The sequence below is a fragment of the Lentinus tigrinus genome, assembly GCF_003813185.1.
Source record: "Lentinus tigrinus ALCF2SS1-7 unplaced genomic scaffold L226scaffold_10, whole genome shotgun sequence".
Taxonomy (NCBI): Eukaryota; Fungi; Basidiomycota; class Agaricomycetes; order Polyporales; family Polyporaceae; genus Lentinus; species Lentinus tigrinus.
This window is the reverse complement of record NW_027137919.1, coordinates 871181-885591: the sequence shown is the minus strand read 5'-3', so window position 1 is coordinate 885591 and position 14411 is coordinate 871181. Positions and strand designations below refer to the sequence as shown.

General features: G+C 54.8%; 7 protein-coding genes across 7 annotated transcripts; 4 read left to right on the top strand and 3 right to left on the bottom strand.

The window, feature by feature from the left end:
* The first annotated feature begins 131 nt into the window (after positions 1-131).
* Positions 132-1641, top strand: L226DRAFT_51783 (uncharacterized protein). Its single transcript, XM_067678525.1, has 6 exons — positions 132-245; positions 310-328; positions 392-417; positions 523-1140; positions 1193-1250; positions 1320-1641. The coding sequence occupies exons 1-6, from the start codon at positions 232-234 to the stop codon at positions 1335-1337; spliced, it is 753 nt and encodes a 250-aa protein (XP_067536255.1). The 5' UTR covers positions 132-231; the 3' UTR covers positions 1338-1641.
* A 1340-nt stretch (positions 1642-2981) lies between these two features.
* On the top strand, positions 2982-4347 carry L226DRAFT_462190 (EXS-domain-containing protein; the record flags this gene model as incomplete). Its single annotated transcript, XM_067675708.1, has 9 exons — positions 2982-3056; positions 3108-3127; positions 3186-3402; positions 3458-3518; positions 3574-3647; positions 3708-3794; positions 3858-3875; positions 3932-4055; positions 4118-4347. The coding sequence occupies 9 exons, from the start codon at positions 2982-2984 to the stop codon at positions 4345-4347; spliced, it is 906 nt and encodes a 301-aa protein (XP_067536254.1).
* Positions 4348-4902: 555 nt separating this feature from the next.
* L226DRAFT_612671 (uncharacterized protein) lies at positions 4903-5547 on the bottom strand. Its single transcript, XM_067686412.1, has 3 exons — positions 5390-5547; positions 5253-5323; positions 4903-5194 (listed from the first exon to the last, which is right to left on the bottom strand). The coding sequence occupies exons 1-3, from the start codon at positions 5520-5522 to the stop codon at positions 5168-5170; spliced, it is 231 nt and encodes a 76-aa protein (XP_067536253.1). The 5' UTR covers positions 5523-5547; the 3' UTR covers positions 4903-5167.
* A 206-nt stretch (positions 5548-5753) lies between these two features.
* On the top strand, positions 5754-7527 carry L226DRAFT_534589 (NAD(P)-binding protein). Its single transcript, XM_067680707.1, has 10 exons — positions 5754-5803; positions 5866-6027; positions 6079-6125; positions 6186-6206; positions 6269-6344; positions 6395-6542; positions 6611-6765; positions 6831-6973; positions 7089-7312; positions 7372-7527. The coding sequence occupies exons 1-9, from the start codon at positions 5785-5787 to the stop codon at positions 7218-7220; spliced, it is 903 nt and encodes a 300-aa protein (XP_067536252.1). The 5' UTR covers positions 5754-5784; the 3' UTR covers positions 7221-7312; positions 7372-7527.
* On the bottom strand, positions 7525-8800 carry L226DRAFT_552708 (uncharacterized protein; the record flags this gene model as incomplete). The annotated part of the gene is made up of 3 exons (XM_067682881.1): positions 7525-8146; positions 8204-8732; positions 8765-8800. 3 exons carry the CDS (start codon positions 8798-8800, stop codon positions 7659-7661), a joined length of 1053 nt encoding a protein of 350 aa, XP_067536251.1. The 3' UTR covers positions 7525-7658.
* Positions 8801-8881: 81 nt separating this feature from the next.
* On the bottom strand, positions 8882-10803 carry L226DRAFT_534587 (kinase-like protein). Its single transcript, XM_067680706.1, has 8 exons — positions 10499-10803; positions 10156-10438; positions 9856-10086; positions 9653-9792; positions 9454-9595; positions 9111-9385; positions 9030-9057; positions 8882-8970 (listed from the first exon to the last, which is right to left on the bottom strand). The coding sequence occupies exons 2-6, from the start codon at positions 10355-10357 to the stop codon at positions 9177-9179; spliced, it is 924 nt and encodes a 307-aa protein (XP_067536250.1). The 5' UTR covers positions 10358-10438; positions 10499-10803; the 3' UTR covers positions 8882-8970; positions 9030-9057; positions 9111-9176.
* A 1327-nt stretch (positions 10804-12130) lies between these two features.
* Positions 12131-13872, top strand: L226DRAFT_51599 (uncharacterized protein). The gene is made up of 4 exons (XM_067678463.1): positions 12131-12326; positions 12389-13218; positions 13289-13680; positions 13735-13872. Exons 2-4 carry the CDS (start codon positions 12393-12395, stop codon positions 13753-13755), a joined length of 1239 nt encoding a protein of 412 aa, XP_067536249.1. The 5' UTR covers positions 12131-12326; positions 12389-12392; the 3' UTR covers positions 13756-13872.
* The last annotated feature ends 539 nt before the right edge of the window (positions 13873-14411 follow it).

Below are 14411 nucleotides of genomic sequence, written 5' to 3'. Positions count from 1 at the left end.
GGACACCGTAGGTGGAGATAGAATTCAAAATTGCTGGCGTTCAGTAGACACCAGCGTCTATGCCCCATCCCGAGAAAGCCGGAGTTGTGAGGTCACCAGCTCGCGACGGAGTCGCGACGAGGTTGCCCTTCTACCTTTCTCCCGTCCTCCAGGACGCCCCTGCTTCTTCCTGTTTTCTTGTCTAAGTCTGCAGATACCTTCTAACTTCTGTGTTGAGTACCGGAGTATACCATGAAATTTGCACGGTGCGCAGTCTTTGTCGAGTCAAATGGGGCGTAGAGTTTGTTGATGCGATCGACGATGCTCAAGATACCTTGAGGAGACTCAGGTGCGTCGATATCAGGCTGGCATATAACCTGCGTTGGACTGAAGGCTGTATCTTTGTGCTCAGACTCCGGAGTGGAAGAAAGCGTACATGTGAGTCCTCTTCTCCGTTTCCCTCACAATCGTACTCCCACGACATGGGAGGTGCAAGAACAACTCGCCGATGCTCATCAATTCCCCGCAATCTGTCGTCTGTAGTGATTACCGTGGACTCAAGAAGCGTATCACCGCGATTCGACGCGCGCACCAAGCTGCCTCCTTCTCGAATAGCGACGAGGGCCTCATTTTATCCCCTACATCCCCGCTCGAACAGCCTCCATTCGAAGACTTCGCCGCACCTCGTCCTTCTAGAGATTCCTCCTCCTCAAGTCCGGCTTCCGTTGACCCTCAGCCCGAGGACGCAAGCGCCCACATACCGGAACACGAACATGGAGAACGACACGCTCGCGTGCAGACCCCGGACGAACAAGAGGAAGAACGAGCCCAGCGCGACGATCACACCGACTCTGCCACACGTCCGACACTCGCGGCGCGTTCGACTACGGTGGAGACCGCCGCCCACCCGCGTATGAGGCGAGGGCGGAGTAACACGGTGACCACCGTGCTCGGTCGCGCCTTGCAGAGGGCGAACTCGACCAAGGGCACGGCCAGTGGATCAATCGCGGGACCAAGGTTCGACGTCCGACGTCCGATACCACTCATGGAGCTCCTCCCACAGCTGACACCTGTGGAGCGCGCGTTCTTCGAGAAGCTGGACGAGGAGTTGGACAAGGTAGAGAGCTTCTACTGCGAGCGCGAGAGGGATATGCGGCACAGGTATGCTTCACTTTCATTTCGTTCGACATGTGCACGTCTGAATGGCGCACAGGGCGAACCTGCTCAAGGAGCAACTGCAAGAGCTCAAGGACCACAGACGAGCGTTCTACGTACGTGCATTAATGGTCATTTGACCGTTCCCCAAGCGCTCTAACGCTTATGTGACGTCCCGAAGGAAGCCCATCCGGCTGCTGTAGCGGCGTATTCCTGGCTCCCTTTGCCCCTTCCTGCGCCAGTCGTCCCGCACATCCTCACGCATCGTCGGAAGCACAACGACGAAACGCTCTCCAGCCACGCCCATCAATTACCGCCTCCAACCGCAAAAAGCGTACGTTCTTGGAAACAGACGTTCAGCAGGAGGAATTCGAACGAGACTACCCGGCCGCCCAGCGTTCACGGTGTAGACGGTACTGTTGAGCTGTCTACGCCCAAGTCACGAATCAAGCAGATTGAAGGGGCGACTGGGTACGAGGGCAGTGATGTCGTAAATCTCGAGCTGGACAACGGCAAGGCGACCGGCTCCCAGCGTTGGCGCGACAAGTCGAAGAGCGTCCAGGCGCTCTTCCCGTTTCGCTCGACTACGCCTCCAGAGAGGAAAGGCAGCGATACTGATACGACGGCAATCGAGGACATCCGAGGAGAGCCTTCTGGCAGCGGAGGAAGCGCACCTGAGTCTCCTGTCAAGGCCCCGAAGGTTCCCAGATATGACCCTGAGGAGTATCAACATGCGAAGAAGCAGCTCAAGAAGGCTGTTCTCGAGTGCTACCGGTACGTCCTATCGCATCTGCGACTTGTGCACTGACAAGCTCATCTTCGGCAGAGGTCTTGAAGTACTCAACAACTATCGGGTATGCCCGTGTCCATTCCGCCTTCATCTGCACGGATAGTTATCACGCTTCATAGACTTTGAACATGATCGGCTTCCGGAAGGCTCTCAAGAAGTTTGAGAAGGTGACCCATGTGAGTACTTCGCTATTCATATCGCTAGGCAGACACCCACCTACGCACATCAGATCCCAGCTCAGCAAGCGTACACGAAAGAGAAAATTGAACCTAGCGCGTTCTCGTCTGGTGCAACTGTTGAGACGCTCACCCATGATCTCGAGGCGCTCTTCGCCGCACGCTTTGGTATTGCTGAGGACACGCTCTTACGAAGGAATCGTTATTGACGTTTTTCTGCACATACAGCTAAAGGGGACAAAAAAAAGGCGATGGCACGTCTACGCGGTGGGGGGAAGCACACCAGCCATCACTTCTGCGCATTCCGAACAGGTATGGCGCTCGGATTGGCCGTTCCTGCGTTGGTGGCAGGAATCTACCAGAGTACGTATCTCGTCTCTTATATGAGGGAGTGTTCATCCAACGACACTTTTCAGGCTTCCAAGCCGACACGCGCGAGGCCATCCCGGGATGGGACGGCTTGCTGTACATCTATGCTATCTTTTTCGTCCCGACCTTCTTCGCACTCATCGTGGGTGTCAATTTGCTTGTGTGGGCGCGGGCGCGCATCAACTATGTCTTCATTTTCGGTATGTATGTTCTTCCGTTCCAGGAAGTCTCGCTGATACGTCCGGAACAGAACTGGATCTACGGACTAGGATGGATCATCGTGTATACTTTGAGGTGCGGCTCTCCCACCTCGACTTATTTAGTAAGACAGCCAGACTCACTTGCTGCTGCGATGCGCGTGCGCACAGATGCCTGCTTTCCTGCTTTCGTTGCTGTGCTATGCTTTCTGGTTATCTTTCGCGCGGATAGGGACGGAGAACGTGGCGCCGACGACGTGGCCTCTTTTGTGGCTCGCGTTCACCGCCCTGGTCATGTTCGACCCGCTTCCGATTATGTTCAAGTCATCACGCTGGTGGCTAGTTAAAAATGTCAGCAAGTTGTTGACGTCTGGGATGCACCGTGTCGAGGTACGTTCGTAGTTAGTAGGGTGACTCTGTGTTTTGCTCATATTCTACCAGTTCGCAGACTTCTGGATGGGGTGAGTCATCATTTATCACACGCACACTTGTCCTCTCAATCAGATGACTCTGCGACAGTGACCAGTTCTGCAGTTTGGTCTTCACGTTGTCGAATCTGTACTTTGTAGGGTGCGTCTATGGCACGGGCGTAGACACTGACTGGCGCAGGTGCACCTCTGGGCCTGGGCCGCGCTGGGGTATTGCGTTCCTCCTCGGTTCGCTGCCTCTAGTAGTCCGCCTTGTTCAGAGTGTGAAGCGTTATGTCGACTCTGGTCTGATTACTCACTTGATTAACGTACGTGAACTCCCTACAGCGCATGTACAACGCTAACGGTGAACTTGCGCGATAGGGCGGGAAGTATGGTTCGGGCATCCTCTTCTACCTCTTCTATTTCCTGTGGAGATCTCAAGGTATGTTGTGCTCGTCGTGAGTAGCTGGCATCAACTCATGAGGTACATACTTCAGGCGGCTTCCGCGGTCCGATCTTCGTCTTGTGGTGTATATTCGCAACGAACTATTCTCTCTATGCCGGTGCTTGGGTACGTGGCATCTACGTCTCTTTCCCACTGGTAATGTTATTGATGATTGCTTGTACATAGGATCTTCTAATGGACTGGTCCTTGCTTCGTCCTCACGCTCCTTACCCTCTATTACGACCTAATATATTGTACAGCAACCACATACCGGTGTGTACCGTCGGCCTCACAATGATCCTGCCATGCTGTGAACTGACTCCTCCCGTACTGCAGTTCTACTACTTCGCAATCGTACGTGGCAATATATCACACTGACGTACTAGATCCATTCTGACACCAATGTGCAGGTAACTAATACTCTTATCCGCTTCATCTGGGTATTGTATATCCCCATCCAAGGGCCCAACTTCTTCATCCGCACGTTCATCGCCGCAATGCTCGAGGTCCTGCGGCGTTGGCAGTGGAACTTTCGTGAGTCCCTCCGCACTCAAGCTTCTCTCGAACTCGAACTTAAACTGATTGGGCTTGCCTAGTACGTCTGGAGAACGAACACCTCGGTAACATCGATCAGTACCGCGTCACACGCGAGGTGCCGCTGCCGTATTCGTACGACGACCCAAGTCCCGAGTCCGACGGGGACGACGACGAAGATGCGCCTTCGCACTCGCACAAGCGTACCGCGAGCAGGTCGTGGCATATTCCGAGGAAGGGGCCCGAGTCCGATGCGCCCGCTGCCGAGGCCGGCGCTGTAGATGAGGACTGAAGGGTGAGCAAGGATGGTTGAGCCTTGAGCATCGCGGTCGCCGGTCGGCCGTCTGGTGCGGTCCTTTAGTGCGTGGGGGTTTCCATAGATATATAAGTACGTATTTCACCGTGTTCATTCGTTTAGTTTTGGATATTGTTGGCACATAGACGTTATGGATCATGCTTTGGCTTTGACTTGACAACAGGGTCAGCGCTTAAGTCCAGGCGGCTGAAGATTGCGAAGGCCCGGCAGCCAGTGAGCGCTGTCCCTGTGAGGTCATATACGAGGTTCCCAGATGCCTCACGTTGCCTCTGGCTAAGGCTGAGGTTTCGTAGGGCAGAGTAGCGGAGATCCGGAAGGGAACATGCTCGTGCCAACTTGGGTTGCCGTCACGCCCCCAGTTAACCTTCATGCTTGTCATTGGCTGCGGTAGCACGAGTATTCGCTTTCTATCCGTCTTTTGTGTCTTTATATTCACAAGATCACCGATGAACTCAAGACCATACCGTTGTCGTCGTCGGGAACTTTCGTATCCTGTGAAGTTCCCAATCCTGAGCTAGCGCGGCATCTTGTCGGGCTGACTTCCGGTGGCAGTTATACAATTCGCGCAAGAGACTTGAAGAGTTACATTGACTTCCCCGACCTTCTCCCTACGACGCCCGCCACTCGCTCGCCGTTCTCTTCAATCATCGAAAGTAGACTAGGTCCGTGAATGCGCCTCGTTGGGCTAAGGGTCCAACACCGTACAATACAATCAGTCCGAACTCGGAGTCGCGCTGACATGCATGACTTCATTTCTACCATCACGATGTCCTTGAGGTACGTGTTGAACGATTCCTCAATCCGTCTTGATCTTCTCGGACTTCTGATATCCACGTATCCGTCAGTGACAATGTATGATCACGACAACCACGTTCGCTCACCTCGCCCTGCGACCCGGACACTCTCGACGGCATATCGTCTGCAATGCTTCCCTTCTCGTTCTCGAAGTAGCCTGGTCCACCAGAGAGAGTGAGTTGCGAATTCTCAATAAGCCTCAGAGTAAGTATGAGAAACGCACCTTGTCTCTGCTGCTTGTCCGAGACAGCCTGCGGCTTGTCGCCGCTGATGGAGGACACACCCATAGGCTGATCGTCGCCAGTCGCCTCAAGCGGGGGAGACTGCGTGCCGAAGGACTTGTTTGCGGAAGACATGGTGGTTAGTGGTGGTATACTGGAGGCCCATCTGCTCAGGATGCGCCCTACTTATACGCAAGAGTCGACTATTGGAGTAGGATCCGATGATGTCATAGGGATGTGTGCCACGTGGGAGCCGCGCTCGAGGAATCGGTCCCACCGGCAAAGTCCGAGCCTGTTCGCAGTCCCCGGCTGCGATATGCGACGCGACTCTGCTCTTGCGTTCGACCACCAACAACCTATCTGACACACAGATACTAGTATTAGGAGCTAGGGAAAAATGCGGGTAATAGTCACCGGTGAGCCAGCGGATCTGCCCCTAGTGAATCTTGACCATCGAGAGGCTGAATTGAATTAACAGGTGCCTCTGGGGTACTCGGGTCTGCCGTCTATGCAGCCTTCAAATCGGCAGGCCACACTGTCCTCGGACTGGCACACTCGCGTGCCACCGACGAGCTCAAGCAACTGAACCTGCTCGATGCGTCTGCAACAGAGTCATTGTTCTCGGACTTCAAGCCGGACTGTGCGCCCATTCCTCCCAATATTTAGTATCGTTGACCTAAGCACACGACAGGGGTAATTCACTGTGCGGCAGAGAGACGACCCGATGTCGCTGAGAAGGTGTTGTGACGATGCTCTGTTGCAAGTCCTGTGTATACTCAGAACAGATGTCTTCCACAGGACCCCGAAGCAGCGCAGAAGGTCGGCTCACATCTTTGTATGTCCGGCTCACGAGGACGAATTCGCTCATCCTCTGATTCCAGATCAATGTTTCCGTGCCCGAGAGCCTGGCAAAGCTCTCGCAATCCCTCAAGTTCAAGCTCGTCTACATCTCCACTGGTACATGCCCCTTACTGGCACCGATCGCAGCTGACGAAGGAAGTTTGCAGACTACGTGTTCGACGGCACATCCCCGCCGTACACCCCCTCCGCAGCCACGAACCCTGTCAATCTTTACGGCAGGACAAAGCGGGATGGCGAACTTGCCGTCCTTGGCGTTCCTGGAGCGAAGGCGATCGTCCTTCGTGTACCCGTCCTGTGCGTTCTTCATCCGGATTCATCGTGAGAAGGGATGGGAGAGATGCTGACACGATCCACGCCGGCAGGTACGGCCCCGCGCCAAAGAACAGCGACAGTGCGGTGAACTTCCTCCTTGACATCGTCGCCGACCAAAGCGGGAGGACGTACAAGATGGACCACTATGCGACGCGTTACCCCACGAACGTTTTGGACATTGCGGACTTTCTCGTTCGTCTTAGCGGTAAGCATTATCGTCATATATGTATGCGTCTTATGTGGTCCGAACCCGTATCTGGCCACCTCGAGGACTCCCCGCCTCGCGCGTCATCCCCCCGATCCTGCACTACTCGGCCGAGGAGCCGTTCACAAAGTACGAGATGTGCCTCATCTTCGCGCGCATCCTCGGCGTACCGCACGCGCACATCGTCGCAGATGCCGAGCCGCCCAAGGTGCGTCTTCTCTTACCTCTTACCTTCTATTTCGCTCCGTGCTTCCTGTCGACCGCTTGCGCTTGCTCTTGGGGGAAATCTTGACGGGGTCGCGCTAACACACCCTTGCCCGCAGGAGGGGACGCCGCGGCCGCAGAATACTCAACTGTACGTGCACGAGACGGAGGACTTGATGGAGGGCTTTGGCGGGCTCGGGTGGAACCCGTTCGAGGAGTGGTGGACGGCGTATCTGAATAAGAAGCAGTGATTAGAAGGCGTGCACGTGGATTTGGTCGAATCCAGTGGGGATTGTTGTATTTTGTAATTATACCGAGAACATCGGACGGAAGTATAGACAAGGTGAGTTATCTTTTGACCTGACGAGTCTGGGGTCGCTCTGATGATTCTTGAATGTCTAGGGACGTCCCATGGTTGCAGTTCGTGTCCAATGTGCGATGCGATAGTAAGATACGGACTCTACTCTCATCTGCCCTTCGCATTCTCCTAGTCATCGCTTTTCTTCTTCGACCTGCACGTCACGAGTCCCAATGTCAGAGGCGGTCAAATATCATGCTCAGAAACGACATGACTTCGAGTCTCGAACTGTAAAGAGGGTTCACATGACGGTCTACGATCACCCTGTCCTCTAAACCTTCCTCGCACTACTGGGCATACTGGAAGGTGAAAGAAGGGTACATATCCGCATTCAGAAGTGATCGCAGTCGAAGTTGGCGTGCGGATACTGCAGCTTGAGTTGCTCGATAACCCACCAGGCGGGCGTCGCGTAGGTGACGTAGTTACTCCCGCTTTGCGCCAAGCCAGAGTGAAGGATGCCGACCATCCTGCCCTGGCCGTCGAAGACGAGGGAGCCAGAGTCGCCCTTGGCGGAGAAGGACCCAGACTGCTTGTCGTAGTTGTAGATAGCGAGCTCGATGGATTCGACACCGAGATTGTCGCAAGTGTAGGCCTCGAGGCCAGCGTAGCGTCCGACGGTGAGGTCGCTGGTGTTGCCGTCCTTCATGACGACGACGCAGGGCTCACCGTTGCTGTCGTAAGTGTCGGGGTTGGCCAGATCCTCGGGCGTACGGCAGCCGTGGATCCGAAGCTGGCCATTGGTGGGGAATTTGAACGCGGTCCTTCTGTTACTGTCGGAGTAGAACTTATTGGCGAGTTCGTGTGAGGTATATTTCGCTCCTGAAGGGTTCCTTCTGATCAGACGATGTTCAATTGAGAAGACAAGGCAAGACGCACCTAGGTCGACGACATTGCCCTTAAATTGGGCCCTGAACCTCTCCGCATCGACCTCGAACGTGCCGATGTCCTTGGTGTAGCTGCGATCGTCGACATCAACGGCTATTCTGGGAGCCCAGTCGACGTAGCCGATGTCACGATGCTTGATATTGGCCCATTGCTTGCAGACCTCGTCGTGGAAGTGCTCGAGAGCGGCGATGTTCCTCGTCTCCTGTTCCAACTGAGCGTGCTTGATCGTTATTGCAGCCGTCGCTTCCTCTGCCTCCTCCGCATCCTCGCTGTGCAGCTTCGAGTGCAAGTCGACGATGTCTCGAGTCAACAGGACGGCCTTTGTTGCGTGGGCGGCCGTGGCACTCGTGATCTCGTCAAGGCCGCGCTGGAATCGACGGAAGCCGGCAAGTCTGACGTGCCGCCGAGGAGCGCCAGCGTCGTTGTACTGGTACGGAACGGCAGTGTTCTTGCGGAGGGTGACATGACAATTAGTCACAGCGAGGACCCTGGCGCTGGCGTGGCCATCCCTGTCCTTGTTCTCGTGAAAGAAGAAGGCGACGTGCCCTGAACGTCCTCGTCCTCCCTCTCCGCAGTAGCAATAGGCATGCCAAGCGCGGCCGTCAGGAACCTGCGTACGTAGTAGGGTTCGACGACATCTGCTTGTACTCGTACGCATTGTCCTCCGTGACGGCAGGAATGAAGTTGATCTGGGGACCGTCCGTGCGTGCGTCGTCGTCGCCAGAAGCGGCACTCGCGAGGATGGCGCAGAGGCCCTTCTGGTCGTCCGATTCCTCGATAACTTACAGCGACTCTCTTATGCACATGTAGTGCTCACCTGTGTCCGAAATTGCATATATGGGTCACTGAAATGCATTAGTGTATGTCGGTAACAGCCAGAGGTGACGGGAATACTCACCGGGTGCAAGACGTGGTTTCGCAACAAAAGGCACCTGGGCAGCCATCCTGGGCGGCGTCCCTCTTGCTATGACCAATTTGCCTTGTCCTCGGCAAACCAAGGATGCGCAAGAACTTCGTCTATCGATGGTCGCACATCAGGATTCGTCGCGAGCATTCGACGCATCAAAGCGATGAGGAGATCAGCCTCCGCCAAGTCGACTTCAGGGTTCTTCTGTGAAAATTGATCACGCCGCCGGGACCATCCTGCTTCAGCTTTCTCAGGCGTAACTTGATCTGCGTTGAAAGTCGAAAGTAAATGCTCAGACAACGGTCATTCTGATATGCTGAAAGAGGCCACACACCTGTATTGCTGCGCAGAATCTCGTTTCTATCCCAGAACGCGCGCCAGGCAGGAGGGATGACGCCTTCCAACTCTGCTTGTTGAATTAGAATGATGGAGGTTGAGTCATAGAGGATGGCTTCGTTGGTGAAAAGCCGAAGCATCTTCGTTCGCGTTATGAGCCTCACACGAAGCGCGCTGAGAGCGAACGGAAGACTCACCAGAGCACCCAGACACCATATGTCACCCTTCGTAGTGGGGAGTATCTCGAGCCCACCACATCCATAGTATGCGAACGCGGCCTCGGGTGGTGGACACATCCAGCGGACGACATCAGCATCCTCCTCTCCAACTCGCCGAGCTGCAGTCGACGATATGCGTGTCATGGACGGCGGTGGAAGTGGGTGGGCGGAAAGGGACGTACCATTCCCAAAGTCCAAAAGCTTCGCATCCTGGCGTGCTTTGAGGCCGCCGTAATATCTATAGACCCGAAGGATGTCGCATGGATCCAGAAGGTAAGGAGGGAGCGAGCAGCTACGAAGTGCTGGATCCCTCGGTATCACCATTGTGGCGTCGTACCGATCCAACAGCGACATCGTGAGCGCAATTGTATTCTCGGTGAATGCGGGGGGCATAGCGCAGCCGATGTGTATATCTGAGCGAGTCATGTTCTAGTCAATCAGCAAGATGTGCGTATATGCATATATGCGGAGCCAAAACGTACCGCCGTGTATAAAGCCGCAGCGGTGTACGTGCGCAAGTCCACGCGCAAGGTCTGTCGCAACCTGCTTCTTCGCACAAGCTGGAAGTAGGGAGTACAGTTTCTTCAGAGGCATGATCACTTCAGTGATATGTACCTTGTGGGCGCCGTTCGGGCCAGTGAAGGTGAAGTCGTCGAGTAGGGAGAGTACGTTCTGGGATGCCATGCAAGCCTTGAGAGCGCGCGCGCCTCATGCTCAGCCGCGGAGGAGCAGTGGGCAGAGAATATCTTGAGAGCTACTGCGCGACTGAGGGGCACGGATGATGGTAACTGTCAATCGCTTGTAACGGTACGCAGATGCACTCACTCAAGACGATCTACCTCCTGAGCAAGCCAGACGGTGGCCTCCCCTCCCTCACCAAGTTTGTGCAGTATGCGATAACCACTGGGAGCGTCCTGAGAGCGAGATGCAGGGGTCGAGGGGTCGGGGCGAATGATGTCTGAAATAGCGACAGGATGCAGATATCCTCGTTGATAGAGATCGAGCGAGTCTTGAAAAGTTTCATCTTCAATGAAGAAGCAAGGGGGAACGAGTGCACGACTGTTGTCTTCAATGCCGTTCATGCTGTCAGCTGCGACAATGACGAAGACCACGATATAGTAGTGAGCAGGTAGTGGCACTGAGAGGCGAATCGATGTGGGGAGGCCAGGGGGAGGCCCACTTTTTTGGAATAGATCGGCAACTGCCGAGCAGGAACGGGATCGAGTTGAAGAGGAGACGTACTTGAGCATGACGATGTTACTGTATGTACAAGTTGTTGACGGCCCCGTGCGGGGTGCTCGTCCACATGAAGAAGCGCGAGGGTCATGCACGCAACGTCGCGGGGTGCCACGCCAACGACACGGCGAGGAGAGTCACAACGACGTGCATCCCAAAAATTTGTGACTCCTGACAGTCTTGGGACATGCACCTGATGCGCATGCCCCATACCAGTCAACCGCACTGCGGCATCATGCATGAAAATATCTTCTTCAACCTTGACGGGGGACGAGTGGTGCAGGAGGGAGCCAGTGATATGTCACTACAGCAGACGGATGGGGACGTCCTTGGGCTCTTGCACTCGCACTCACTTTGAGAGCCGATTCGCCCTGCGCGCAGGTCATACGCGCACATGTAGAACAAGATGGAAGTGAAGCATACCTGCGCCGCATGTCCCGCTCGCACTCGTAGAAGTCTTCACTTCATCCAACTCCTCGTCCAGCTTCTCGAAGAACGTGCACTGCACACATGTCAGCTGTGCGAGGTGCTCTATACTTACGCGTGTGCGTGGCAGTCTCCAGACTCTCCACCATAGTAAAACGTGTCGTGAGTGTCGGACGTGCCAGTGCGGGAGAGTCTGTGTTCTGGTCGCGCTCAGCTGCCGTGCTGTCGTCCCCTTCAGTTTCCTTTCCCCGGACTCGGCCGCCAATCCTAGTTTGCTGAAGTTGCTGGTCCGCTATCGGGCTTGGTTGTCCACTTGATCGCAGGGCTGGTTAGAACGTCCGGATTCCAAACCTATCGAACGATGCACCCAGGGAAGGTCGGCGAATCGGTAGATGAGTACTGAGGAGTTCTAGGTTGTCAAGCAGACGGAGGTCTGTCATCAGTGTACTTAGTACGTCCTGCATGCACGCGCCTGCTTGCCAAGACCTTCATGGAACATGAACGCGGCGGTGACTCGGCGTCGGACAGGAAAGGGCACGAAATGCATACCGGGGACAAGTACCAAGATGGAGGTGCCGTGACAGTCTTCCTCGCTGAATACTGGTTTCGATTCTACATGTTGGTCATATTGCATAAGCCGATATATTTCGCAGTGGTGCTAGTAGCTGGTGCTGGTCAAAAGGCAAAGCGCGCCATCAAACTTGCTACGTTCAGTAGACACCGGCGTCTATGCCACGTGGAATGATGGACCGAGAAATCGTCGCCCTCTCAGACGTCTGCGATTCCGCCGAACGTCATTCCCTTTCGCCCTGACAACCGACCATAAGGTGCTGTCATGCATATGTAGTTCGTGCGCCAGTCATCCCTAGGAGACCCTCCTTGTCCTCCGAATCAACATCTCTCACCTCCTACCTCTTGCACCCAGTGCGTCGTCCCGACCTTCCACAGCCTGACTTTGTCTCCCCTACGTGAGCCCGGAGAATTTCACAAGGTGCGTCAGACAATTAGTATCAGTTGCTGGTTACGGAGAGAGCTCACACGAAGTGAGAGCAGAGTCATGCCCCGCTACATCCCACCAGAGATCACGGACGATGTTATCTCAGCTGCAGCCCTCACGGACATAATCGGCTTCCCCGACACTCACACACTCGCCATGTGTGCTCTTGTCTGTCGGACCTGGCTACCAAGGAGCAGGGCTAAACTGTTTGAAACAATATACATCGGGAACCAGCGCCGTTACAACCTGCTCGTCGAGAGGGTCCTACATTCGGAGACCATGAGCCGGTATCTCGCATCCGTGAACGTCCTTTGCATCTACGAGGATAAGCGACATAATCAATTCCTCAGCTCGATTGGTGGTCGTCCATTCCTCGTTGAGTTTGCGGGGAAGCTCCCGGGATTGCGTCAACTGATTGTCAGTGGTATAGATTGGACCCACCAGCGACCTTCCGTCAGGTGGCATCTGCCGCTGTCACAGTTCCGTACCATCACAACCCTAAGGCTTGAGAATTCTATATTCTCTTCCTTCAACGATGTCCGACGAATACTCACAGCATTACCATTGCTCTCCAACCTCAGTACCTCCTGTCTTACATGGCACACAGTCTCACAGGCACTACACCTGCAGATGACGCCCCATCCAGTACGCACTTATTGGCCAGAATTACACACCCTTTCTATCTACTATGCACTCGGAGACCCGCGGGATTGTGCGGAGACGTTCCTTAAGTGGATCACAGCAGCACTAGGTGGTTCGACTATCAAAGTGCTGACCTATGGCTTCTACTCTGGCTTGCCTCTCGCTGGATCGTTGCGGGAAGCTGTAGTCGCGTTCATGGGTTGCGTTCGCCAGTCTGTCACATATCTCGATGTAACATTTGACGGTATGTATGACTCTCCATCTCGTCGACTATTTGCTATTCCTTGCTGATACTTTTTGTACCTACTGCCCAGACAGCCTGTCCCTATCAGGATTCGTCGCTTTAGAACACTTGTCCCTGAGCTTTCGTGATTCCTATGGCAATTGGGAAAATGTGGCTTCAGTCCTGCAGGACGTATCGTTAAAAACGCTACACTCTGTTCACCTCTACAACGTCGATACCCAAAGAAAACTCGACCTGTGGTCCGACTCTGACCTATTGCATTTCGATCATGACACACTCGAGGCTCTCGATTGCATCCTCTCGCGCGAGCCATTCGAGCGTCCGAAGGAGGTCACCTTCGAGGTAGATGCGCATCTAGATGATCAGGAAGAGGTTCTCCGTGCACACGCTACGAGATGTTTACCCGAGCTACACAAGCGGAAGATCCTCCGCCTGACATTTCATGGACTAATGCAGCGCTTGGTGAGTACCCCGGACATGTTTAGCACGATGATATGCTAATTGCCCCCTATACAGGAAGTAGACGGAGAACATTAGAGGATGCCCGAGTTCGAGGATTCAGACGGTTCAGCACGCGTATCCGAGTTTTTCAAGTTCCCGGGCCGGCAGGAATGACTCACAACATCTTCCGTCGACAGTGCGCGACGTGTGGCGTGTCCCGACCGCGTCTACATGGCTGCACATCTTCAATCGAGCTCTACCGTCCGTGTACACTCTCCTTCACCCTTCATCCTTATCTCCCGGCGCGTTCTCGCGCTCATCATCACTCGTTACGCCGCAAAGGTTCTTCCCCTCCCGCGACCACGACCTCTAGTTCTATGCGACGACCATATTTCACCTGTTTCGACCACGTCCTCACCCTCGCTGCATTTCCCGGAGTGGCGGCCACGCTGGAGAGCTGGCCTGTACATGCAACAGAAGGTCTTGCGTGCTCTTCTCATCCTCCACGGTCCCGCCGCTCACAAGCGCCGTTGCCGTTTGCTCGCTCTGTTTACGGTCTCACTCGGTCGACGACTCGCTCTTCAACCCACCCGCCTCCCTCTTCTCGCTTGCGCAAGTCCACAGAGCCACCGAGGTAGTACACCCGTATCGTAGTAGGGTACTAGCGCACCGTCCCATCCCAGCGCCGTAGGGCACCGACGAAGCTGGAGATGCACCGACTCGGATGGGACGTGACTAGTTGACTGCTCTAG